General features: G+C 47.0%; 1 protein-coding gene across 2 annotated transcripts; it reads right to left on the bottom strand.

Annotated features, from left to right (window-relative positions):
• Positions 1 to 344: 344 nt before the first annotated feature.
• On the bottom strand, positions 345 to 27,828 carry psap (prosaposin). 2 transcript variants are annotated; one of them, XM_042301385.1, is made up of 14 exons: positions 27,719 to 27,828; positions 14,921 to 15,054; positions 14,723 to 14,797; positions 12,495 to 12,620; positions 11,560 to 11,784; positions 11,063 to 11,206; positions 10,506 to 10,562; positions 5,808 to 5,954; positions 5,463 to 5,555; positions 3,129 to 3,312; positions 2,728 to 2,891; positions 2,437 to 2,517; positions 2,137 to 2,244; positions 345 to 1,794 (listed from the first exon to the last, which is right to left on the bottom strand). In XM_042301385.1, the coding sequence occupies exons 1-14, from the start codon at positions 27,750 to 27,752 to the stop codon at positions 1,762 to 1,764; spliced, it is 1,605 nt and encodes a 534-aa protein (XP_042157319.1). In that variant the 5' UTR covers positions 27,753 to 27,828; the 3' UTR covers positions 345 to 1,761. The 2 variants fall into 2 exon arrangements, with proteins under 2 accessions (XP_042157319.1, XP_042157320.1); XM_042301386.1 differs by having other exon boundaries at positions 14,921 to 15,116; positions 27,719 to 27,805.

Genomic DNA, 27,828 nt, shown 5'->3' with positions numbered 1-27,828 from the left:
AAAAAGTCCCTACAGCTTGGACGCAGTCTCCAGTTCTTAGACCTCAGTGGCGCCATCTATTGGCGTTCATCCCCTAAACACTATGGGCTTCAGAAGGCCATATGATTAACAGATCTTCACACCCGAAGTACTGCATCATTGCATTTTAGTGGCTCTAATTACATTGCATACTAAATACTACTTATTTGATTCATTATTAGTGTCTTGCATCTTCAGGAAGCATGTCCAGCCTACATGGGTTTATAATGTGGAGGGTGCTACTTGTATAAAAGCAACAGTATTCAAAGGCTGCTTCTTGTGTGTCAATTACTAGTATAAACATTCCGACCAATCAGAAAACAAAGTGGATTTGAAATCATTTTTATTTCAACTGTAAAAAAAAAAAAAAATGTAAAAAAATCTGACCGAGCCAATCGATCGCCTGACAGTAGTCCGATCACAAAAAGCACTTCATCTTTAAAAGCAACAAATCAGCCGATTAAACAATGAAATATTGTTTAAAATATATTTTTTTTAAACGTTTAAAAACTTGCCCCACCACTTTCAGTAAAAAGCTGGAGGGTTTGACCATCCGTGATATTAAAATTGAGTTAACCACATTGAGGCTATATACCATTTGTTTACACATCCTTCAGAACACATTACTTCACACAAACAGCGTGAAGAGAGCAGAGAAGGAAACTGCAAGCAGAGAGGCTATAAAAAGGGGCAAACAAACATAGAAATGTTCGTCCCAAATGGCACCATGTTCCCTATATAGTGCACTACTTTTCAACCAGGGCCCGTGGGTGTCTAGGTGAAAAGTAGTGCACTACGCAGGGAATATGGTCCCATATGGGACCCAGTCAAAGGATGCATTCGTTCACACATAGGGCGTGGCTCAACATTTAGAGTAGACCATTCTATTGGTCCTACAGTGGAAACTACTTGACCCCCCCCCAAATGGGCCCCTGTTGAAAAGTAGCGCACTATATTAGGGAGTAGGGTAGCATATCAGACACAATCTTTACTGTCCTCACATCAGCTCATTAATTAAAAAAATTACACCGAAAGAATTTAAAATACAATTCAACTGTTTCTACAAAATAGAGATGAACTTGCATTAGGGGAGACTCAATTAAAACAGAAAGTATCCCAGGAAGGTATGCTAGAGACACTAAGAAAGTTCTGTCACTGCAAAGGAGCACATTGACAGGACCCCCTGAGATTCAATAAGTCTCAGGCCACTGTTCTTTCAGACAGTAGTATCCAGTTACCCAGCTGTCTGTGTCACATACTTAAATGGGGCAATTTCATGGAAAGAGATTAAGCCTCGTCTTGGACTAAGAAGCATTATATTTTAGTTCGGGACTAGGTTTAACCTATGTCCGGGAAACCAGACGTGTCAAGTAAGTGACCGTGTGTGACATGTAAAATCATTTATCTAAAAAGAGAGATGTACACAAACCACACCCATAGTACATTCAATAAATCAGTACAACTATAGATCTGGTTTTTTAGATAAAACAGTCTGGTAGATCCACTCGACAACCCTAACACTGCTTCTCCTACCCCCAAATAAAGAAACAAACTTCTGTCAGAAAGTTTCCATTCCCTCCCCACTTCTCCAAACTGCCCGGTAAATTTATATTGACAATTGCAAAAACCTGTCCCACATGTTTTACGAAAAACAGAACACATTTATAGAGTAAAAAAAAAAAAAGCAGTGCAACAGTATTTCTCCTGAAAGATTGTGTCGGTCGGTCTTTATCCGTTCTCCCATCACCACACGTGACGCCTGCAGTGTGCCACCGCCTGGGAGACAGACAACAACCCACAGGTTAGACAGCAATAGGCATCCTAGGTGCTTCTCCGTCCTTTACATAAGATATCCGGTCTGATATTTCAGGAGTACTTTAGTCACAGGATTTCAAGAACAGACCTGGATGAGCCGTTCTCGGCCAAGCATAATGCACGGCCGGAAATAAGTTGGATAAAAATTAAGGAATTTGTATCAAATTCATTCATTTATTTATTTAAACCAGGGGAGCTACATTGACAATCTATTTCTCAACCCTGGAATGAAACGTCACTCACTGCGGTTGTGCTACTATGATAGAAACAGTGCGGCCCAGTGCCTGCGTGTCGAGTACTCACATTGCAGAGTTTCGCAGAGTCCATGTTCTTGCACCAGAACGCAGGTCCCCAGCTACACTGGTCCATACCCAGAAGACTTTGCACTGCCTCGGGACACAATCCCACCTTCTGTAACCCAGGACAACCACAGAACCCACTGTCAGATACTGGCATTCATATAACTTATTCATTTCAACCAGGGAAGTCAGTGAAGTTAAATCGTCTTTATCGATCTAGAGGTTTTTCCCCTCTTCCATCATCATACTTCTGACACCTTTTCTCTATAGTGCAGTGTATTCCTCTAGGTATTCCAGTGCTCACCATGCAGACAAAGTCAGGGTCCAACATCTGCAGCAGGAGCTGAACCAGCATGGGCTCATACTGCTCAATCAGCTGGTCACACTGGAGAAAGAGAGAGAAAGAGAAAGTGAGAGAGAGAGAGAGAAAGATTAACAGTCACACCAACAACGTCTAGTCGACCAGTTACCAGCCAATATCCATTCTTCTTCTGTTGCAGTAACAGCGTTTAGGAAACACTGTTTTCCCATTTCATGGTCAGTGTAATATCTACCAATGAGAACACGTGAAACAAGTAGACGTCTCCATCCTCACCTCGCCCCTGACGGTCTCCGGGACAAAGCTGCAGACTTTCCTGACTGCGTCTTCAATCTGAGCCTGTGTGGCGTTCTGTTCCAGGATCCCGTCGATGTAACGCACAGCCATCTTGCAGATGTCACAGAGGCCTCCCGCCTCGACCTGGGACTGGTCCAACACCGCTGAGGGACGGGGGAAACAAGGAGACCACTTCATCTGGATTGGAGCACCATCAATAAAAAAATTGGCCTTTTCTAGTTGAATGATGTTGAGTAAAAATTGTTATACGGTATTGGCCCGGTCGTTCTCTAATCTGTATGCATTAAAACAACCTACAGGGCCTAACCTACACGTGTCTCAAACACACAGGATAGATCTCACACACCTCAAGACTTTCCAAGCACACTCCCTCTACTCACGGGTGAAGGCACGGCTGGCGTCCTTGCAGAGCCCCAGCACGGTGCAGATAGTCTTGGGGTCGGCCTCCTGTAGCAGCAGCTTAATGATGGCCTGGCCGTAGGACTCAATCAGATCTTTACACTGGGCTGACAGGGGGGGCGGCAGCACAGAGCACACCTTCTCCAACACACGCACCACATCTTGCTGAGAAGAGGGAGGAAGGAGCGGAAGAGGACAGGGGTCAGTTAGGCATGACTTAAATCTCCTTCCCCAGACACATCTGCCCAAATGCCAATGTGTCCAACTTGGCCTTCGTTAGCAAACAAAAGAATCTCCCGGTGGATAGGCATTGGCTTAATCTACCAACCAATAACCTCCCACAACACCTTCCCACTAACCCGGCTAGTACACGTCTTCCATACGGGGTCTTGCCTCTATTTGGAGCCCCGCCTCGCAGTCATGTGATTCGCTCAAATTAAAATGATCACCTATACTTTACTTAATAAGATCACGCCCATAGAATTAAGAACTCCTCTGAATGGTTGATGTCCCAGGGTTAAATGCTACGTGTAACAACTGTGTTGTTGTCTGTTCACACTGCTATGCTTTATCTTGGCCAGGTCGCAGTTGTAAATGAGAACTTGTTCTCAACTAGCCTACCTGGTTAAATAAAAAAAATATGCACAAAATCCTGGGGATGAGGTCAGGTGTGACCAACACCCTTTCATCTCACCTTCCTTTTATCTTCCTATAGAGAATTCTCATAAGACGACAGCTTGGCTAAAAAAAGGTAGCGAGCTAAGAGCTCCTTCGGCAGTGAGGCTATAAAGGTAGCTAGCTAAGAGCTCCTTCGGCAGTGAGGATATAAAGGTAGCAGTAGAGGCAGTGAGGATATAAAGGTAGCTAGCTAAGAGCTCCTTCAGCAGTGAGGATATAAAGGTAGCTAGCTAAGAGCTCCTTCGGCAGTGAGGATATAAGGTAGCTAGCTTAGAGCTCCTTCGGCAGTGAGGCTATAAAGGTAGCTAGCTAAGCTCCTTCAGCAGTGAGGATATAAAGGTAGCTAGCTAAGAGCTCCTTCGGCAGTGAGGATAAGAGGCTAGCTAGCTAAGAGCTCCTTCGGCAGTGAGGCTATAAAGGTAGCTATAAAGGTAGCTAGCTAAGAGCTCCTTCAGCAGTGAGGATATAAAGGTAGCTAGCTAAGAGCTCCTTCGGCAGTGAGGCTATAAAGGTAGCTAGCTAAGAGCTCCTTCGGCAGTGAGGATATAAAGGTAGCTAGCTAAGAGCTCCTTCGGCAGTGAGGCTATAAAGGTAGCTAGCTAAGAGCTCCTTCGGCAGTGAGGATATAAAGGTAGCTAGCTAAGAGCTCCTTCAGCAGTGAGGATATAAAGGTAGCTAGCTAAGAGCTCCTTCGGCAGTGAGGATATAAAGAAAGCGCTTCTCGGTCGGCGCGGCAGTTTGACAGTGTCCAACTCTGCAGAAGTCTTGTTTATTTTCAGCGTGCTTAGTTTGTAAAGTGTTTTAGGTTGATCGCCGGGGTTACCTCTATGGCACCATGGCTGTATATTTTGGGACCGCTCCAGTCATTGACATTTACGAAGCCACTCTCCAGTGGCCAACCGGCCACTCTCCAGTCAGTCTGTTCTGCTGATGTGTGGTAGTGGTACTCTATCCTACTCTTGTCCTTTTCAGCAGGGTTAACACCTGCCTGGTGCCCCATCCAAACCTTTAGTGGTGGTGTCAGAGGGGTGAAGATACAAAGTGAACTAGGGTAAAACAATATCCACTGCTGCTTGCACAGTAATAACCATCACAAAGGGTCAGAGTAATGGGTGGCCTGAGGACGCAGAGATAAGACGCATTGTACTAAATTCTTGTTCGTCCTTGACACACAGTACAAACGAGCCCATTTGGCCTCCGGGGGGGGTTTATTGAAGAGATTCTATAATGAATAACTCATACATTCTAGCCTATTGCAGACAGAATCCTTAAGAACCCTGAAGACACAGCCACAGACACATGTTACATTAATAACAATTTCAGTTGAACTATTTAAAAAATGTTATGGTTAAACCCTCAAATATCTTATTTTTTTGTCTGGATTAACTGTGGCTTTTTAGCAGCAATATTCAAACTGAAATTGTGTTGATCATCCAGCATTGGCCAGAGGTGGAGAGCAATCACATTCATTTATCCATCTATCCACATTCATTTATACATCTATCCACATTCATTTATAGTGCTCCCCCCCATGACAAAAACATAATTTATTGTAACTCCCTTACAAACAGCGTGAAGTTTCAGTCATACAACATATAGCAGGTCATGACTCATGAGCAACCCGTCAGGTGACCTACCTCAGTCTTCTCATCCCCCAGCATGCTCTCCACCTCCTTCATAATGAACTTGCACGTGATACACTGAGGGGAACCACGGGCACGCACCATGTTCTGGAGAACAGACAAGAGTCGGCGTAACTACAATAGTCTTGGAACAAAATAAGTCGTGGTCCCGAAACGCATCGGTATAAACTAGAATAGTAACCATGCCAACGGCATAACTACTTTACAAAACAAGTAGTCAGAGTGATTATTTAACTTTTTATGTTGAAGGAAATGTCCATGTATTTCATATGGAGGAATGTAAGTGATGGTACAGTTGTACACGGACACTTGCCAGAACCTCTGGTACCAGTAGGTTACCTTGTCGGGCTTGACAGCGTCCAGCTTAGTAGCAGGGACCAGTTTGACAGCAGGGACGGCCTTGGCAGCCACCAGGTTCATCATAGGGACAGAGCTCTTCACCTCTGCAGGGCAGAATTCAGCACGGGAACAGATATCTTTAGGTTGCTGAGTGGGGAGAACGTCAGAACGGACAGTTAGACACATTCATACCATTCTACAGAAAATACATTTCATCACATGACATTAAGATGATGTATGGTGTACCAGTCCACTGTCCCATAGTCTCAGAGCCAGGCTAGACCCTGTACCAGTCCACTGTCCCATAGTCTCAGAGCCAGGCTAGACCCTGTACCAGTCCACTGTCCCATAGTCTCAGAGCCAGGCTAGACCCTGTACCAGTCCACTGTCCCATAGTCTCAGAGCCAGGCTAGACCCTGTACCAGTCCACTGTCCCATAGTCTCAGAGCCAGGCTAGACCCTGTACCAGTCCACTGTCCCATAGTCTCCCTGTACCAGTCCACTGTCCCATAGTCTCAGAGCCAGGCTAGACCCTGTACCAGTCCACTGTCCCATCAGAGCCAGTCTCAGAGTCCAGGCTAGACCCTGAGTCCACTGTCCCATACCAGTCCAGTCCACTGTTCCATAGTCTCAGAACCAGGCTAGACCCTGTACCAGTCCACTGTTCCATAGTCTCAGAGCCAGGCTAAAATTTCCTCATGCAATCCCATTCAACCCCACACAATAGGTACAGTGTACAGTCTAACCCAGCAACCCATGTCACAGGTAGATGATTCTCATGCTAGAGTAATGCATAGGGCAGCATGCATGCAGAGCAGATGGTTCCAGACACGAATGAGGCATTAAGAAATCTATAGCATTGGTAGTGAAGCACTCATTTTAGTGGCATGGACAAAATCAGGTTGGGCCTGTATCTAACTTTTCATATCATCCTACCATCCTTCCCTCACCCCGGGATTTACAGTCTTACCGGTTTAGGACAAGGGGTTGCCAAAAAAAAACACAATGTTAATAGCAGAATGCTAACAATATTCACTATTACTTGTACAAATAAAATAATTTTAATGACAGGCAGTCCAGCTCAACCAGGCTAGACCCTGTTCCAGTCCAGCTCAACCAGGCTAGACCCTGTTCCAGTCCAGCTCAACCAGGCTAGACCCTGTTCCAGTCCAGCTCAACCAGGCTAGACCCTGTTCCAGTCCAGCTCAACCAGGCTAGACCCTGTTCCAGTCCAGCTCAACCAGGCTAGACCCTGTTCCAGTCCAGCTCAACCAGGCTAGACCCTGTTCCAGTCCAGCTCAACCAGGCTAGACCCTGTTCCAGTCCAGCTCAACCAGGCTAGACCCTGTTCCAGTCCAGCTCAACCAGGCTAGACCCTGTTCCAGTCCAGCTCAACCAGGCTAGACCCTGTACCAGTCCAGCTCAACCAGGCTAGACCCTGTACCAGTCCAGCTCAACCAGGCTAGACCCTGTTCCAGTCCAGCTCAACCAGGCTAGACCCTGTTCCAGTCCAGCTCAACCAGGCTAGACCCTGTTCCAGTCCAGCTCAACCAGGCTAGACCCTGTTCCAGTCCAGCTCAACCAGGCTAGACCCTGTTCCAGTCCAGCTCAACCAGGCTAGACCCTGTTCCAGTCCAGCTCAACCAGGCTAGACCCTGTACCAGTCCAGCTCAACCAGGCTAGACCCTGTTCCAGTCCAGCTCAACCAGGCTAGACCCTGTTCCAGTCCAGCTCAACCAGGCTAGACCCTGTACCAGTCCAGCTCAACCAGGCTAGACCCTGTTCCAGTCCAGCTCAACCAGGCTAGACCCTGTACCAGTCCAGCTCATGTCATTTTTGGTGATTTTACAAGTGAACGTGAACGAGAGAAATGAAGAAAGTTTTAACGCATGCTTGTCTGAAGGAAGAACAGAACTGGCTCTGGAGCAGCATGTCTACCCGCTGTATCTGTGTGGAGTCGCTGTATCTGTGTGGAGTCGCTAGGGCAACGGGCCTGCTCTGCTCAGAGAAGATAGGGGCAGAGTAGACTGACCAGAACCTTTGGAGAAAACAAGGTAAATCAAAGCTGCAGTGGCAACTTTACAGAACTTATCCAAAGGGCTTTGACTTCTCAAACACAGCAGAAAGCCAACACGAGATGCCCCGTGACCTTTACTCATTCAGCCACTTATTTAGATAACTACCAAGTTAAATGTAAGGGTCATGATAAAACACAGGATTGTGTGTTTTCCACACAGGAAAAAAAATACTCATAAGAAATATATTTCTACGTTTTGTAAACACAGATCTAAAATGGGTCTTATTGTAGTTTCTGCTCAGCATCAAACTATTTTTGTGCTTCAGTTACACTTCACTCTGATGACAATTCAAGAACAGACCTATCAGCAGAGAGCACTCTGATGTGGAGCTACTGTTCTCCATCATTCTATCAGCAGACAGCACTCTGACTGATGTGGAGCTACTGTTCTCCATCATTCTATCAGCAGACAGACTGATGTGGAGCTACTGTTCTCCATCATTCTATCAGCAGACAGACTGATGTGGAGCTACTGTTTCCATCATTCTATCAGCAGACAGCACTCTGACTTTCTGTTCCCATCATTCTAAAATAAAATATTAACTTTCTCCAATTCTACCAGCAGACAGCACTCTGCTGCTACAGCTACTGTTCTCCATCATGATATCAGCAGACAGCACTCTGACTGATTGGAGCTACTTTTCCATCATTCTACCAGCAACAGCACTTGACTGATGTGGAGCTACTGTTCTCCATCATTCTATCAGCAGACAGACTGATGTGGAGCTACTGTTCTCCATCATTCTATCAGCAGACAGACTGATGTGGAGCTACTGTTCTCCATCATTCTATCAGCAGACAGCACTCTGACTGATGTGGAGCTACTTTCCCTCAGTATAGCCAGCCTACTTTCTCCCCCAGCTAAAATAAAATATTAACTTTAAGCAAAACATTATAAAAAGCAGCTGGCTACATCCTTTCTATGATATGCCAGCCATGCATTGTTTTTGCCCCAAAAATACCTTGCATTTTCACGGTCATCTCATTTACTTGTGTAGCTGTAAGCTAAATCTTCTGCTGTCATCTGAAGAAAATGAAGCCGTTTTCTACCAAATGTGTTCCGATAATGTCTTGAAGGAAAACTATAGTTGGACGTGATCGTGCTATTGAAGCAACAAAAAATAACTTGACTTTCAATATAAAAATGTGACCCATATCAACACACAGCTGGACTCAACCGCTGCAGCTTTCCCTGGTGGTGCCGTTTACCAACACGGCTGGACTCAACCGCTGCAGCTTTCCCTGGTGGTGCAGTTTACCAACACGGCTGGACTCAACCTCTGCAGCTTTCCCTGGTGGTGCAGTTTACCAACACGGCTGGACTCAACCGCTGCAGCTTTCCCTGGTGGTGCCGTTTACCAACACGGCTGGACTCAACCGCTGCAGCTTTCCCTGGTGGTGCAGTTTACCAACACGGCTGGACTCAACCTCTGCAGCTTTCCCTGGTGGTGCAGTTTACCAACACGGCTGGACTCAACCTCTGCAGCTTTCCCTGGTGGTGCCGTTTACCAACACGGCTGGCTCAACTGTTCTGGGGAGGAGCTACGGTGAGCTTCGTAATGTAACATGTGAAATTAACAATCTGCTTTATCTTTATGCATTATACAACATCTTGACTGTATTTACTTAAAATATGATACAAATATTTTTTTAAATTCAAAAGAAAATTGTTTCAAATGATATTGGTGGAATTGGAAAAAAAACATTGCGTGGCTATTTCCAAATACACTGGTATACATGCTACACCTCCCAAACCTAATGGACTAAATGGAAACGGTTGCATGGACCAGTCTGCTGTCTCGTATCACGACACGCCCATCAAATATGTATCGCTTGGACAAGGACAGTTCTAGAACAGTGAAATGTGAGTACTTGAAGTCAGTAGCATTAGTGGACAGACCGTATAGAAACAGAGGCTGTGGGCAGACAGAACAACAGATCTATTTACAATGGTAGTCATCCATTGACAGATGGACAACGGGAGATGATTGGCTGTCTAAAAGGCTCCAGACATCAGAGCTGAATGCATAATAGGATTTCATCCAAGTCTCTGTGTGGCCAATACCTAAAAAAAGGTGTGAGACTGAACACAGAGAGAAACCTACCTGTTCCTACAGACACCCCAGGAGAGAGCAGGAAGAGGAGGAGAGAGCAGGAAGAGGAGGAGAGAGCGAGCGAGAGCAGGAGGAGGTGCATGAATAGAGGGAAATAAAAACAAACTATTAACAGATGTGAATGAACTCAGCAGGCTAGGAGGTGCTGTAGTCAGAGTGTGGATACACACACACACACACAGATGTGAATGAAATCAGCAGGCTAGGAGGTGCTGTAGTCAGAGTGTGGATACACACACAGATGTGAATGAAATCAGCAGGCTAGGAGGTGCTGTAGTCAGAGTGTGGATACACACACACACACTATGTATTATGACATAAACATAGTGGTTAATTTCACCCATGTATAAACCTGTTAAGTATATGTCAGGCAACACTGTGCAGAGACATTGGTTACAATTACACATCAGCAGAAGAGAACCCTCCAGTTTGGGGGGGGCTGAAAGCCAAAAGTGGTAAACTACATATGAAACAGGATGTCATTTTGGACACGCCCTAGTGACTGACCATGGACATGAGCTGCAGGGCGATGAGAGGCGCGTACTGGCTGATATACTGCTTGCACTGAAACACAGGAGAAGACAAAACAGTCAGATACAAAGTCAGTGGAAACCAATGATCTTCCAGCTTCATAGATTGGAAGTATTTGTTGGTCAATCAAATGTATTTAAAAAATATATATATATTTTTTTTAACTCCCTAGAAAAGTGGGAACCTAGGAAGAAACCTAGACAGAAACCAGGCTCTGAGGGGTGGCCAGTCCTCTTCTGGCTGTGCTGGGTGGAGATTATTAAGGCCCGACTGTTCAACATGTTCGAACATTCATAGATAACCAGCAGGGTCCAATAAACCAACTATTGCATTAAGCCAGATGGCAACTAGGGCATGAAGTGTAAATTAGATTACGGCTAGTTCCATTGCTGGATTACTCAAAATATTCACTCCACCAAACTCGTTTTAAAACCCAGTCCTCTCATTAACTCCTAGCTAGATAACTACGTAGTCCTCTCACCAGGTCACACTGGTCCTGGATCTGTAACTAACTAGATAACAAGGCCTCTCACCATGTCAGAGATTCCAGGCCCCAGCAGGTCACACTGCCTCTGGATCCGTTCGATCAGAGAGTTGACGAAGGTAGTGTTGCTCTTCGCCTCGTCCTGGAAGTCTGTGATGAACTTCACACAGTCCTCACACAAGTCTCCAGTCTCCTACAGGGGACAGAAGACACTCACTAGTGACTAAAGGAGTAGCAGTTACATCTACACACACGAAATCAGTGACAGTTTAAAGTTGGTACTGGGGTCATGTTCAGTAGTGAAATAACAGTTTGAAATGGGAAAGTACAGCCAGAATTTGATCAATAAGACAGATTTCAGTTGAAAAGATTTGGTACTTTGTGCCTTACTGAACATAACTTATGTGCAGCTATGCTGGGCACCATAGTAAATTCTAAATCTAACGATTTTGTAAAGTCCTCTTAACAATTATTACACTGAAACCCAATTCCTAGACACCAAAGACCAGAATTACGACCCCCAAAATTCTATGACGACTGGCGTACCTGTTTAGGAACCTCTTGCTTGGTGTTCTCCTGGGCCTGGGGGTAGAGGAGCCCAGGGACGTTGAGGAGGAAGGGGGCGACCCTCTGGGCCAGGTCTTCCTGAGGAATCTCATTGGACGTGAGCGGTGGGATCTGGTTAGACTGGATCTGAGACTGGAGTCTGGCCAGGGTTGCCTGCTGGGAGCCACACAGGCCTATGGCGCCACACACCACCTGAGGGTTCTCCTGGAATCCAGAAACAGACTCTGGTCACTACAATCCGTAGATCTCACTAGAGACGCCGCCATTAAGTCACTGCTGGAACGCACACTATAATAAACTCTCAGGGTCGGTTTCCCACTTCACAGACCCAGATCATGCCTAGGCCTGGACTATTCCTGGACACAAACACTTTCAATGGAACAGGGTTAATCTATATACCGCTGGCATCCTAAATGCAATTCATTACCTACCTAGTCCCCCCAGAACAGCTACCATGTTCCCTAGTCCCCCCCCCACAAAGTAGAAAATAGTAAAAATAAAGAACTGGAATGAGTAGGTGTCCAGATGTTTGACTGGTACTGTATATACAGAGACTGTTACCTGCCAAAAATAAGGGTTTAAAATACATGTGTAAATTTCTTTAAATAATAATTCCCGATTTACTTATCTCTCAAAGATATAGAACAGTACAAACTTCGTTTAGATGTTTTTTTTCAGGGGAGGGGGGGCTCTATGTAGTGAAACTATTATTCGATACATGTGTATGGGCTAATAGCATTGAGGATAAACAGTTAAACTCAAATAGCTAAATTATCCTTGAAACAATGCCATTTAGCTTAGCAGGATGAGGATGTTGGATTGATTCTGAATAACAAATGTTTCTCTCTCGGTTTGTGTGTGTGTAGGCTAGCTTACTTTCCTATAAACCCGTGTGTGTGTGTGTGTGTGTGTACCAGCTCTCCAGCGATGATACCAATGAGGATAGGGTAGTAGGCGTCCACCAACTCTTTACACTGTGCAGCCACAGTCTTGTCAGGGATCAGGTGACAGGCCTTCTCCAGGACGCCCAGGATCTCACCCTAGAGGACATGAACATCAGCTTAGAGCCCCCAGCCTCAGACCCCACTACATGGAGCGATGCCCCCCCCAGCCTCAGACCCCCACTCTGTGGAGTGATGGGCCCTCCCCCAGCCTCAGACCCCACTACATGGAACGGTTGGCCCCCAGCCTCAGACCCCACTACGTGGAGCGATGCCGCCGCACCCCCCCCAGCCTCAGACCCCCACTATGTGGAGCGATGGGCCCCCCCCCAGCCTCAGACCCCACTATGTGGAGCGTTGGCCCCCCAGCCTCAGACCCCCACTATGTGGAGCGTGGGCCCCAGCCTCAGACCCCACTACGTGTTGGCCCCCCCCAGCCTCAGACCCCACTACGTGGAGCGATGGGCCGCCCCCCCAGCCTCAGCGTGGAGCGATGGGCCGCCCCCAGCCTCAGACCCCCACTACGTGGAGCGATGGGCCCCCCAGCCTCAGACCCCCCAGCCCCCCCCAGCCTCAGACCCCAACGTGGAGCGATGCCGATGGCCCCCCAGCCTTAGACCCCACTCGTGGAGCGATGCCGATGGGGCCCCCCAGGATGGGCCCCCCAGCCTCAGATCCCCACTGTGGAGCGATGCCGATGCCCCCCCCAGCCTCAGACCCCACTATGTGGAGCGATGGGCCGCCCCCCAGCCTCAGACGTGGAGCGATGGGCCGCCCCCCCCAGACCCCCACTACGTGGAGCGATGCCGATGCCCCCCAGCCTCAGACCCCACTATGTGGAGCGATGCAGATGCCCCCCCCAGCCTCAGACCCCACTATGTGGAGCGATGCCCCCCCCCCCAGACCCCCACTCTGTGGAGCGATGGGCCCCCCAGCCTCAGATCCCCACTGTGGAGCGATGCCGATGCCCCCCCCAGCCTCAGACCCCACTACGTGGAGCGATGGGCCGCCCCCTCAAGCCTCAGACCCCACTACGTGGAGCGATGGGCCGCCCCCCCAGCCTCAGACCCCCACTACGTGGAGCGATGGGCCGCCCCCAGCCTCAGACCCCACTACGTGGAGCGATGCCCCCCAGCCTCAGACCCCACTACGTGGAGCGATGCCGATGCCCCCCAGCCTCAGACCCCCACTATGTGGAGCGATGGGCCCCCCAGCCTCAGATCCCCACTCTGAGCGATGCCGATGCCCCCCAGCTGCAGATGCCCATGGGCCGCCCCCAGCCTCAGACCCCCACTACGTGAGCGAGCGATGCCCCCCAGCCTCAGACCCCCACTCGTGGAGCAATGCCGATGCCCCCCAGCCTCAGACCCCACTACGTGGAGCGATGCCCCCCAGCCTCAGACCCCCACTACGTGGAGCGATGGTCCCCCCCCAGCCTCAGACCCCCACTATGTGGAGCGATGCCCCCCAGCCTCAGACCCCCACTATGTGGAGCGATGCATGCCCCCCCCAGCCTCAGACCCCCACTATGTGGAGCGATGCACCCCCCCAGCCTCAGACCCCCACTATGTGGAGCGATGCCCCCCCCAGCCTCAGACCCCCACTATGTGGAGCGATCCCCCCAGCCTCAGACCCCCACTATGTGGAGCCATGCCCCCAGCCTCAGACCCCCACTATGTGGAGCGATGCACCCCCCCCAGCCTCAGACCCCCCAGCCCCAGCCTCAGACCCCACTATGTGGAGCGATGCACCCCCCCCCAGCCTCAGACCCCACTATGTTGAGCGATGCACCCCCCCCAGCCTCAGACCCCACTATGTGGAGCGATGCCCCCCCCCCAGCCTCAGACCCCCACTATGTGGAGCGATGCGAGCCCAGCAGTTCCATGTATTAGGCCCTATTCCAGATGTAGCACCCGATTCAACTAATCATCAAGCCCTTCACTACGTAAATCCTGTGAACTAGTTCAGGACTACAACATTTTTTTTAAAATGAGGAACCCCTAGGAGAAGCTCTAACAACACTACTCAGCCATAATGCACCATCTGAGGCACTCATTCATCAGGGAGCGAAAAACAGTTATGCCACATCTGTACCACTATGGTGTACACTGGATAGAAGATAAATTCATGCTCTGCCAAACTGTTTCCAGCAACAACAAAAAAAACAGGGAACTTTCCCACATTCAACCTCTATGACTCACCTGAGTAGCATTGTTGTTCAGCAGCTGGTCCACCGCTATCAGCAACCCCTTACACAGGTCACATGGCACAGATTTCTGAAACAGGGAGGAGGAAGTTGATTAGCGTAGCTAAACCAAGGCCCTGCTGTTTATCCATTTTACACCCACCCCCCCCCACAAAGACAATAACATGCTAGAGAAAATAGACTCGAGTCTCACCATCTGGGGTTGGTTCCATACGTTCTGTTGGCAGTGGACCACGGCGCCACAGATAGAGGCAGTCTTCACATTGTGGCACCAGTAGGGAGGACCACGGGCACACGGTTCAGTCCCCAACAGAGGGGTGGCGACGGCTAGGAGAGAGTAGACACTAGTTACCCACACGGTTCAGTCCCCAACAGAGGGGTGGCGACGGCTAGGAGAGAGTAGACACTAGTTACCCACACTGTTCAGTCCCCAACAGAGGGGTGGTGACTAGGAGTAGTAGACACTAGTTGTAAGTCCCCAACAGAGGTCCAGTAGTAGTATGTAACCCAGGTCCAGTCCCCCTGACAGTATGTAACTCAGGTCCAGCCCTACAGTATGTATGTAACCCAGGTCCAGTATGTGTGTAACCCAGGTCCAGCCCTACAGTATGTATGTAACCCAGGTCCAGTCCTCCAGTATGTATGTAACCCAGGTCCAGCCCTACAGTATGTATGTAACCCAGGTCCAGTATGTATGTAACCCAGGTCCAGTCCTCCAGTATGTATGTAACCCAGGTCCAGTATGTATGTAACCCAGGTCCAGCCCTACAGTATGTATGTAACCCAGGTCCAGTATGTATGTAACTCAGGTCCAGTCCTACAGTATGTATGTAACCCAGGTCCAGTCCTCCAGTATGTAACCCAGGTCCAGTAGTAACCCACGTCCAGTCCTACAGTATGTATGTAACCCAGGTCCAGTATGTAGTAACCCAGGTCCAGTCCTACAGTATGTATGTAACCCAGGTCCAGTATGTATGTAACCCAGGTCCAGTCCTCCAGTATGCATGTAACCCAGGTCCAGTCCTACAGTATGTATGTAACCCAGGTCCAGTATGCATGTAACCCAGGTCCAGTCCTCCAGTGCATGTAACCCAGGTCCAGCCCTACAGTAGTATGTAACCCAGGTCCAGTATGTGTGTAACCCAGGTCCAGTCCTCCAGTATGTATGTAACCCAGGTCCAGTATGCATGTAACCCAGGTCCAGTCCTCCAGTATGCATGTAACCCAGGGCCAGTATGCATGTAGCCCAGGGCCAGTATGCATGTAACCCAGGTCCAGTCCTCCAGTATGCATGTAACCCAGGTCCAGTATGCATGTAACCCAGGTCCAGCCCTCCAGTATGTATGTAACCCAAGTCCAGTCCTACAGTATGTAAGTAACCCAAGTCCAGTCCTACAGTATGTAACCCAGGTCCAGTATGTATGTAACCCAGGTCCAGTCCTCCAGTATGTATGTAACCCAGGTCCAGTATGCATGTAACCCAGGTCCAGTCCTCCAGTATGCATGTAACCCAGGTCCAGTCCTCCAGTATGCATGTAACCCAGGGGTCCAGTCCTCCAGTCCTCCAGTATGCATGTAACCCAGGTCCAGTATGCATGTAACCCAGGTCCAGCCCTCCAGTATGTATGTAACCCAAATCCAGTCCTACAGTATGTAAGTAACCCAAGTCCAGTCCTACAGTATGTAACCCAGGTCCAGTATGTGTAACCCAGGTCCAGTCCTCCAGTATGTATGTAACCCAGGTCCAGTATGCATGTAACCCAGGTCCAGTCCTCCAGTATGCATGTAACCCAGGTCCAGTCCTCCAGTATGCATGTAACCCAGGGCCAGTATGCATGTAACCCAGGGCCAGTATGTATGTAACCCAGGTCCAGTCCTCCAGTATGTATGTAACCCAGGTCCAGCCCTAGAGTATGTATGTAACCCAGGTCCAGTATGCATGTAACCCAGGTCCAGTCCTCCAGTATGTATGTAACCCAGGTCCAGCCCTACAGTATGTAACCCAGGTCCAGCCCTACAGTATGTATGTAACCCAGGTCCAGTCCTCCAGTATGTATGTAACCCAGGTCCAGTCCTCCAGTATGTAACCCAGGTCCAGTATGTGTGTAACCCAGGTCCAGTCCTACAGTATGTATGTAACCCAGGTCCAGTATGTATGTAACCCAGGTCCAGTCCTCCAGTATGTATGTAACCCAGGTCCAGTCCTCCAGTATGTAACCCAGGTCCAGTATGTGTGTAACCCACGTCCAGTCCTACAGTATGTATGTAACCCAGGTCCAGTATGTATGTAACCCAGGTCCAGTCCTCCAGTATGTATGTAACCCAGGTCCAGTCCTCCAGTATGCATGTAACCCAGGTCCAGTATGCATGTAACCCAGGTCCAGCCCTCCAGTATGTATGTAACCCAGGTCCAGCCCTCCAGTATGTATGTAACCCAGGTCCAGTCCTCCAGTATAACCCAGGTCCATGTAACCCAGGTCCAGTCCTACAGTATGTATGTAACCCAGGTCCAGTATGTATGTAACCCAGGTCCAGTCCTCCAGTATGCATGTAACCCAGGTCCAGTATGCATGTAACCCAGGTCCAGCCCTCCAGTATGTATGTAACCCAAGTCCAGTCCTACAGTATGTAAGTAACCCAAGTCCAGTCCTACAGTATGTAACCCAGGTCCAGTGTAACCCAGGTCCAGTCCTCCAGTATGTATGTAACCCAGGTCCAGTATGCATGTAACCCAGGTCCAGTCCTCCAGTATGCATGTAACCCAGGTCCAGTCCTCCAGTATGCATGTAACCCAGGGCCAGTATGCATGTAACCCAGGGCCAGTATGCATGTAACCCAGGTCCAGTCCTCCAGTATGCATGTAACCCAGGTCCAGTATGCATGTAACCCAGGTCCAGCCCTCCAGTATGTATGTAACCCAAATCCAGTCCTACAGTATGGTAACCCAAGTCCAGTCCTACAGTATGTAACCCAGGTCCAGTATGTGTGTAACCCAGGTCCAGTCCTCCAGTATGTATGTAACCCAGGTCCAGTATGCATGTAACCCAGGTCCAGTCCTCCAGTATGCATGTAACCCAGGTCCAGTCCTCCAGTATGCATGTAACCCAGGGCCAGTATGCATGTAACCCAGGGCCAGTATGTATGTAACCCAGGTCCAGTCCTCCAGTATGTATGTAACCCAGGTCCAGCCCTAGAGTATGTATGTAACCCAGGTCCAGTATGCATGTAACCCAGGTCCAGTCCTCCAGTATGTATGTAACCCAGGTCCAGCCCTACAGTATGTAACCCAGGTCCAGCCCTACAGTATGTATGTAACCCAGGTCCAGTCCTCCAGTATGTATGTAACCCAGGTCCAGTCCTCCAGTATGTAACCCAGGTCCAGTATGTGTGTAACCCAGGTCCAGTCCTACAGTATGTATGTAACCCAGGTCCAGTATGTATGTAACCCAGGTCCAGTCCTCCAGTATGTATGTAACCCAGGTCCAGTCCTCCAGTATGTAACCCAGGTCCAGTATGTGTGTAACCCACGTCCAGTCCCAGTATGTATGTAACCCAGGTCCAGTATGTATGTAACCCAGGTCCAGTCCTCCAGTATGTATGTAACCCAGGTCCAGTCCTCCAGTATGCATGTAACCCAGGTCCAGTATGCATGTAACCCAGGTCCAGCCCTCCAGTATGTATGTAACCCAGGTCCAGCCCTCCAGTATGTATGTAACCCAGGTCCAGTCCTCCAGTATGTAACCCAGGTCCAGTACCCAGGTAACCCACGTCCAGTCCTACAGTATGTATGTAACCCAGGTCCAGTATGTATGTAACCCAGGTCCAGTCCTCCAGTATGTATGTAACCCAGGTCCAGTCCTCCAGTATGCATGTAACCCAGGGCCAGTATGCATGTAACCCAGGGCCAGTATGCATGTAACCCAGGTCCAGTCCTCCAGTATGCATGTAACCCAGGTCCAGTATGCATGTAACCCAGGTCCAGTCCTCCAGTATGTATGTAACCCAGGTCCAGCCCTACAGTATGTATGTAACCCAGGTCCAGCCCTACAGTATGTATGTAACCCAGGTCCAGTATGTGTGTAACCCAGGTCCAGTATGTATGTAACCCAGGTCCAGTCCTCCAGTATGTATGTAACCCAGGTCCAGTCCTCCAGTATGTAACCCAGGTCCAGTATGTGAACCCACGTCCAGTCCTACAGTATGTATGTAACCCAGGTCCAGTATGTATGTAACCCAGGTCCAGTCCTCCAGTATGTATGTAACCCAGGTCCAGTCCTCCAGTATGCATGTAACCCAGGTCCAGTATGCATGTAACCCAGGTCCAGCCCTCCAGTATGTATGTAACCCAGGTCCAGCCCTCCAGTATGTATGTAACCCAGGTCCAGTCCTCCAGTATGTATGTAACCCAGGTCCAGTATGTATGTAACCCAGGTCCAGTCCTCCAGTATGCATGTAACCCAGGTCCAGTCCAGTATGTATGTAACCCAGGTCCAGTATGCATGTAACCCAGGTCCAGTCCTCCAGTATGCATGTAACCCAGGTCCAGTCCTCCAGTATGCATGTAACCCAGGGCCAGTATGCATGTAACCCAGGTCCAGTCCTCCAGTATGCATGTAACCCAGGTCCAGTATGCATGTAACCCAGGTCCAGCCCTCCAGTATGTATGTAACCCAGGTCCAGCCCTCCAGTATGTATGTAACCCAGGTCCAGTCCTCCAGTATGTATGTAACCCAGGTCCAGTCCTACAGTATGTATGTAACCCAGGTCCAGTATGTATGTAACCCAGGTCCAGTCCTCCAGTATGCATGTAACCCAGGTCCAGTCCTACAGTATGTATGTAACCCAGGTCCAGTATGCATGTAACCCAGGTCCAGTCCTCCAGTATGCATGTAACCCAGGGCCAGTATGCATGTAACCCAGGTCCAGTCCTCCAGTATGCATGTAACCCAGGTCCAGTATGCATGTAACCCAGGTCCAGCCCTCCAGTATGTATGTAACCCAAGTCCAGTCCTCCAGTATGTATGTAACCCAAGTCCAGTCCTACAGTATGTAACCCAAGTCCAGTCCTACAGTATGTATGTAACCCAAGTCCAGTCCTACAGTATGTATGTAACCCAAGTCCAGTCCTACAGTATGTATGTAACCCAAGTCCAGTCCTACAGTATGTATGAACCCAAGTCCAGTCCTACAGTATGTATGTAACCCAAGTCCAGTCCTACAGTATGTATGTAACCCAAGTCCAGTCCTACAGTATGTATGTAACCCAAGTCCAGTCCTACAGTATGTATGTAACCCAGGTCCAGCCCTCCAGTATGTATGTAACCCAAGTCCAGTCCTCCAGTATGTATGTAACCCAAGTCCAGTCCTACAGTATGTAACCCAAGTCCAGTCCTACAGTATGTATGTAACCCAAGTCCAGTTCCTTTTCAAGCAGGCGAAAGTAGAGGCGTGTTACAACGCTCTAAAATAAATCAGAGAACAGGAAGTGAAAGGATCATGTGACTCGTAAAGGGGAATACCACAACCAACAAGTCCTACTTCCTCATCTGATCTTAGAGAGAGGCAGGTAAAACTGAAATAGTAAACTCTGTTTTATGGGAACAGATCCTAGCAAGAAACCCTAGGAAACCACAGTGGAAAGCACCAACCATCTGTTAGACTGTATGAGAGATATATAGACATATATACACACACACATACACTGTTATTGTGAGGTCAACGAGGTCAGCATCCAATCATCCATCAGCTGGAGAAAGTAAAAGGTAGTTTGCCTCAATATGAACACAACAGCTATCCACACAGTGTACCAAACTGTTAGAACACCTTCCTGATATTGAGTTACACCCACAATACGTTAGGGCATGGACTTCACAAGGTGTCGAAAGCATTCTTCAGGGATGCTGGCCCATGTTGAGACCAATGCTTCCCACGGTTGTCTCAAATTGGCTGGATGTCCTTTTGGTGGTTGACCAGTCTAGATACACACGGGAAAGTATTGAGTATGAAAAACCCAGCAGCGTTGCAGTTCTTGACACACTCATTCTGGAGCGCCTACTGCCACACCCCGTTCAAAAGGCACTTCAAATGGTTGGTCTTTCCCAGTCACTCTCTGAATGGGACACATACATTTCTCAAATTGCCTCAAGGATTAAAAATTATTCTTTAACCCGTCTCCCCCCCTTTCATCTACACCGACTGAAAATGGATTTTGCAGGATTGTCATGGATGGATCACCCCCCCCTCCCCCCGTAACCATGAAATACCACCCCAGACCATTATTTCTCCACCAAACATTAGTTGGCACTATGCATTGGGGCAGGTAGCATTCTCCTGGCATCCGCCAAACCCAGATTTGTCCCGTTTCCACCATTCCAGTCTTATGGCAATAAGCTTTACACCACTCCAGCCAATGCTTAGCATTGCGCATGGTGATCTTAGGCTTGCGTGCGGCTGCTCAGCCATGGAAACCCATGAAGCTTCCGACAAAGTTATTTTGCTGACGTTGCTTCCAAGGGCAGTTTGGAAATCAGTAGTGAGTGTTGCAACTGAGGACAGATGATTTTACGCACTTCAGTGGTCCTGTTCTGTGAGCTTGTGGCCTACCACTTCACGGCTGAGCCGGTGTTGCGCCGAGACATTTTCACTTCACAATAACAGCACTTACAGTTGACCGGGGGGCAGCTCTAGCAGGGCCGAAATTTGATGAGCTGACTCTGATGCCACGCTGAAAGTCACTGAGCTCTTCAGTACGGGCCATTCTACTGCCAATGTTTGTCTATGGAGATTTCAGTACACTATTGCACAGACATGCAATGTCAGTACCCCCCCCTCCCAATACTAGAACATAAAAATACATTTTTTAAAAACTGTCCGGTACTAGAATTTGTTACTGTCGGTACTTCTGTCAAACGCGATTCACGTCATATACGGATTGAGAGGATCAAGTCCATCTAGTAATTTGTCTGAATGTTCTCTAGCTAGCCGACAGAGAGCCACATTTAAGAAGCGAGAGGAGGGAAAAGACAGCATCTTTTAAAAACATACCTCTATGCCCACAGTGGAACAAACACATACACATATATATTTGTTTATGTGCAAAAAAAAGAAACGTCCATTTTTCAGGACTCAGTCTTTCAAAGATAATTCGTAAAACTCCAAATAACTTCACAGATCTTCATTGTAAAGTGTTTAAACACTGTTTCCCATGCTTGTTCAATGAACCATAAACAATTAATGAACATGCACCTGTGGAACGGTCGTTAAGACACTAACAGCTTACAGACAATAGGCAATTAAGGTCACAGTTATGAAAAGTTAGGACACTAAAGAGGCCTTTCTACGGACTCTGAAAAACACCAAAAGAAAGATACCCAGGATCCCTTCTCTGCGTGAACGTGCCTTAGGCATGCTGCAAGGAGGGATGAGGACTGCAGATGTGCCCGGGCAATACATTGCCACATCCGTACTGTGAGAGGCCTAAGACAGCGCAACAGGGAGACAGGACAGACAGTTGATCATCCTCGCAGTGGTAGACCACATGTAACACCTGCACAGGTTCGGCACATCTGAACATCCCTGTACCTGTCCCGCAGGTGTATGGCAACAACAACTGCTCGAGTTACACCAGGAACGCACAATCCTTCCGTCAGTGCTCAGACTTTCCGCAATAGGCTGAGAGAGGCTGGACTGAGGGCTTGTAGGCCTGTTGTCTGGTAAGGACCTGCCTTACATCACCAGCAACAACATCGCCTATGGGCACAAACCCACCATCGCTGGACCAGACAGGACTGGCAAAAAAAAGTGCTCTTCACTGACGACTCACGTTTTTGTCTCACCAGGGGTGATGGTCGGATTTGCATTTATTGCCAAAGGAATGAGCGTTACACCGAGGCCTGTACTCTGGAGCGGGATCGATTTGGAGGTGGAGGGTCCATCATGGTCTGGGGTGGTGTGTCACATCATCGGACTGAGCTTGTTGTCATTGCAGGCAATCAACGCTGTGCATTACGTGATACCCTTCCTGCAGGCTGATCTTGACATGACCCTCCAGCATGACAATGCCGCCAGCCAGACATCATGGAAATTGTCTTTCTGGTCCGGGCGCGAGTTAAACTGCAGTACCAACGCAAAGCTATAGGAGTCAGTCAAAACCATGCTTCTAGACTAGAACCCTGGCCCCTTGAGCCCTGGGTGGAGCATTGCACCCTGGGAGTTGAAATACACTGAATAATAGCATAAATGTGTACATTTGAGTCATTGAGCAGATGGGCTTATCCAGAACTTACTGGAGTAACTTAGGGTTAAGTGCCTTTGCTCAATGGCACAGACAGATTTGTCACCAAGTCTGGGATTCAAACTAGCAAGCTTCAGAAACGAGCGTAGGAGTTTGTTGCTTTAAACTATTCATTTATTACAGAAATGACTATGAATGTTTACAGAATGTTAAAGATCAGCAAACCCTGATATGTATCAAATTACACTTTTTTTTAAAGTTCTGTAATTGTCAACAAAAATATATATAATCAGACGTGGTTTTGCATAAGGGAAATTTCAGATGTTGCGTTATTTAATATTTGCGTTTATTTTTGAAATAAATGTAATAGCCTAGAAGGTGTTATTTTATCAGTTATCAACATATTGTTCAATGTTAAAACTTTTTTTTTTACAACATTAAGCCCAGTGGTTATTCTCAGACTTCAGCCAACACACTTCCTGGTTTGTTGTTGTGTCAATACAGTATAGTTTTGTATGGGCGGCAGGTAGCCCAGTGGTTATTCTCGGACTTCAGCCAACACACTTCATGGTTTGTTGTTGTGTCAATACAGTATCGTTTTGGTATGGGTGGCAGGTAGCCTAGTGGTTATGAGCATTGTGCCAATAACTGAAAGGTCACTGGTTTGAATACGTGAGCAGACTAGGTGAAAAATCCATCAGTGTGCCCTTCAGCAAGGCACTTAACCCTAGTTACACCTGCAAGTACGTCTCTGGATAAGAGTGTCTATTATAGGGACAACACTAAGCAGTTTTATATTTAACCAAAGGAGGTTTTTTTAGTTGTTAAGGAGCGTGATTTAGTAAGTCTTATTTCAGAGGATGCATGACTTGACCTTTGCCTCCCGGGCCTGTTGGGGAGTTGCAGCGACGAGATCGCAATTGGTTATCACTCAATTTTAAAAAAAATTTAAAAGGCACTATTACCTTTTGTGCACGAAATTTGAGTTCATTGTTGAAGCATACTTATCCATGACCAACTGCCAAATAAGTTACAATTTTATATTCATCCAAAGGTTACCATGGAGGTTTTTTTTGTTGCCAAATTTGCAGACGCAAACATTTGAATCTTCAGAGTCAAGGACGTAAGCACAAATGTTGCATTGACTGAGGGAAAGAAGCTGATGATGCACAGCCATTGCCAAATAAACCAGCAATCTGATAGACAGCTACTCATGTGACAAAAGAAAAGAGGTAAAAAACATGACATTGCCTAGTTATCACAAAGACCCACGTCAAGCTAACAGCCTGAAGAGAGACAACAGATAGTACCGGAATGTTTTGTGCTGACAAAACACAGGACAGTGCCTATCTGCACTTGGCCAATTAGAAAAGTTCCATTTGGTTCCGTTACAAAACCTTGTACGGTGTACCCCAAAACCCACCCCAGGCATCAGAGGTCATAGTAGGCAACCCAATGTGAAACAAATCACTCGTGTTCATATGCTGATAATACATTTACAGTGCAGTGAGTCAATCATTCACTCCCATGCTGCCTTGTACTGGGAACGATACAGTAGAGATAGAACCTCCCCCCTCCTGTTCTCCTAGGCAGACAAAAACAACAAGTTGTTGCTCTATGAGGTGCTGGGCCTCGTTATGACTCCAATGAGAAAAGCCTTTATGCTACATTGTCAGTGAGTCAGCTATTCACATTATTTTACCACCTACTTTGAAAACATCACAAGGGGGATAAACAGGACAAAAACAGGCAACATTTTAGGAGTCTATGCTGCCACGATAGCCTATAGTTCTACAGTAAACTTGGCCGGCTGTTTTTTTAAAGTTCAATTAAGGACCATTCACGACTCACAGTTGAGTGATCAATCGAATGTTTGAGTTTGATGATGAAGCATAATGGAACAGCTCAGAGCTGCTTGTAGTCTACGCCACTCAGCTGTGTGAGTCAGGAGTGAAGCAACCATCACATGGCGGCACAAACTACCCCCCCACCCCCGCCCTCCATTTGATAGGGAGATAACGACGAGGGGGTACAAATCAAAAATTAGTCGCGTACACAGTTTAGCAGATGTTATAGAGGGCACAGCCAAATGCTGATAACCAAAGTAATAAACGCTACAAAGACCACCTTCTTTACATGTAAAATGTCAGGATCCCTCTGTTGACATTGGACATGATCTTGTCTTTACTCTTACTATCATTTGGCACAGCCAAATGCTTAAGCATCCCAATGAAGACGTCAAAGAACTAGTCTCATGTGTTATCGTCGTTGCAAACTAAGTGCGCTACAAATTACCCCCAAAAACTAAAAAGGGGGAACTAGAACAAACGTATTGCAGGAACCGATACCTAGCCGGTAGTTTTGCAAATATGAGAAATCATATGACTGACACTCACCATGAGTAATCAAACAATTTCATATCACACAGGACATCCCAAAACAAGTCAACAAGGAAGGGGCGTTATAAATAGGCCTCGTCATTGTCTCTCTCAGAGCAGCAGTAAGACACCCTCAACATCCTGACCAAACTAGGACACTAAATCAAAAGGTAACAGGCATGTTTATTACCACCAAGCTTTTTGTAGTGATATTAGCCAAATAGGCCTAAAGTGGAAGATCGCTTTGCTTGACTAAGCATTCAGCATGTATAGGGGAATGTGACAGACTGACTGCATAATTGATTTAGGGAAAGTGTTAGGTATTTGCAGCTAAATTACTCTGGATCTGAATCATGGAAAGGCAACATTAGACATGTCGAAACTAACATCTATTACCTAAAAATCAGAAATAAACCCACACCATCAAAAAGTGAAGTGAAACCCTAACGAAACATAAAAATGAGGAAATTTAAAAACGTCTACCTAATAAAAGGCCCATTACCCACACTTCCCCCGGGGCCTACCTACCCACTCGAAGATGTACTTGTCCTACACACTTTGTCCCCGTTTTGTCTCAACAATCGTTTGTTAGAATTGCTGCATTAGGAATGTAGTTGGGCGAAAGAACCATGAGGATATGAATGTATTTGTTTAAGATGAGAAAGATAGGATGGGCCCCATCATGCACCTGGATGGATTACGTCGAGAATACATGCAGTTTTTCAAATGACATTAAAAATTTTTTTTAAGTGAACAGGAAAACAGGTTAGACTAGGGATAGATTGATTTGAGAGGACAATAGTCCCATACATTGTTTTCCTAAATGATGCTCCATGTAAAGGAGGAGGGTACAGACTCGATGTAACACAGCTGTAATAAAAACTAAAAAACAGGTGTAAGAAATACATTGGCCTAACTAGGTACTGTGTTTAACTAAATGCATCACACCAATGGCTGAGCTAAAAAAAAAAAAATAACTAGCATGAGGACTGCCACAGCCCGGAGATGTGTTGGGGTCATTGTCCTGTCGAAAAACAAATGATCGCCCCACTGAGCACAACACAGATGGGATGGCGTATCGCTGCAGAATGCTGTGGTAGCATTGCTGGTTAAGTGTGCCTTGAATTCTTAAAAAAAAAAATATATATATCTGACAGTGTCACTAACAAAGTACCCCCCTCACAAAAGACACGGCGGTTGGAACTAAAAATTCAGACTCATCAGACCAAAGGACAGATTTCCACTGGTTTAATGTCCATTGGTTGTGTGTCTTGGCCCAATCAAGTCTCTTATTATTGATGTCCTTTAGTAGTGGTTTCCTTGCAGCAATTTGACCATGAAGGCCTGATTCACGCAGTCTCCAATGAACAGTTGATGTTGAGATGTGTGTTACTTGAACTCTATTTGGGCTGCAATCTGAGGTGAAGTTAATTGCCGATATCTGAGGCTGATAACTCTAATGAACTTATCTTCTGCAGCAGAGGTAACTTTGGGTCTTCCTTTCCTGTGGCGGTCCTCATGAGAGCCAGTTTCATCATAGCGCTTGATGGTTTTTGCAACTGCACTTGAAGAAACTTTCAAAGTTCTTGACATTTTTCAGGCTTGACTGACCTTCATGTCTTAAAGCAATGGACTGTCGTTTCTCTTTGCTTATTTGAGCTGTTCTTGCCATAATATGGACTTGGTCTTCTACCAAATAGGGCTACCTTCAGAATACCACCCCTACCTTGTCACAACTGATTGGCTCAAATGCATTAAGGAAAGAAATTCCACAAATTAACAATTAACAAGGCACACCTGTTAATTGAAATGCATTCCAGGTGACTACCTCATGAAACTGGTTGAGAGAATGGCAAGCTGTCAAGGCCAAGTGGCTACTTTGAATAAAGAAACCATAAAATATTTTGTTAAAAAAAAAAAAAAAACTTTGGGTTACTACATGATTCCATGTTATTTCATAGTCGACGTCTTCGCTATAATTCTACAATGTAGAAAATAAAGAAATCCTTACATGAGTAGGTGTCCAAACTTTTGATTGATATATATATAATTTAGCCATCGTTAGCGCTAATTTGCTGCCTCCTAGGAAGTGTCATAACACAACAATGATTAGCCAACGTTAGCCAGCTACTACAAAGTCAATGCTGCAACATCAGCTAGTTAACTACACATCTTGAAGATGCATAAAGTGAAGGAACAGGTTTAAAATGTATCAGTGACAAAGCTAAATGACTTGGTTAGCTAGCAATGTCTACGGTGTTGTTTACGAAACTAAAGTAACCTGGATACTTTGTTTCTCTCAACAACTTTAACTAGTCATCTTTGATACAAAGTGACAATTATGTAACTAATCATTACGTTCCGCATTGTATCATATTACCTGCGGAGACGAAAAACAGAGCAAGGCACAGCATGGTGGAGCGGTCCGGAGTCCGTCTTGTTCCGTGGTGTATGTGAACCTCGGGTGTATTTCTGAGCGCTGCTGTTTAT

The sequence above is a fragment of the Oncorhynchus tshawytscha genome, linkage group LG19, assembly GCF_018296145.1.
Source record: "Oncorhynchus tshawytscha isolate Ot180627B linkage group LG19, Otsh_v2.0, whole genome shotgun sequence".
Lineage (NCBI taxonomy): Eukaryota > Metazoa > Chordata > Actinopteri > Salmoniformes > Salmonidae > Oncorhynchus > Oncorhynchus tshawytscha.
The sequence above is the reverse complement of the archived record's forward strand: the minus strand, read 5'-3'. Positions and strand labels throughout refer to the sequence as shown.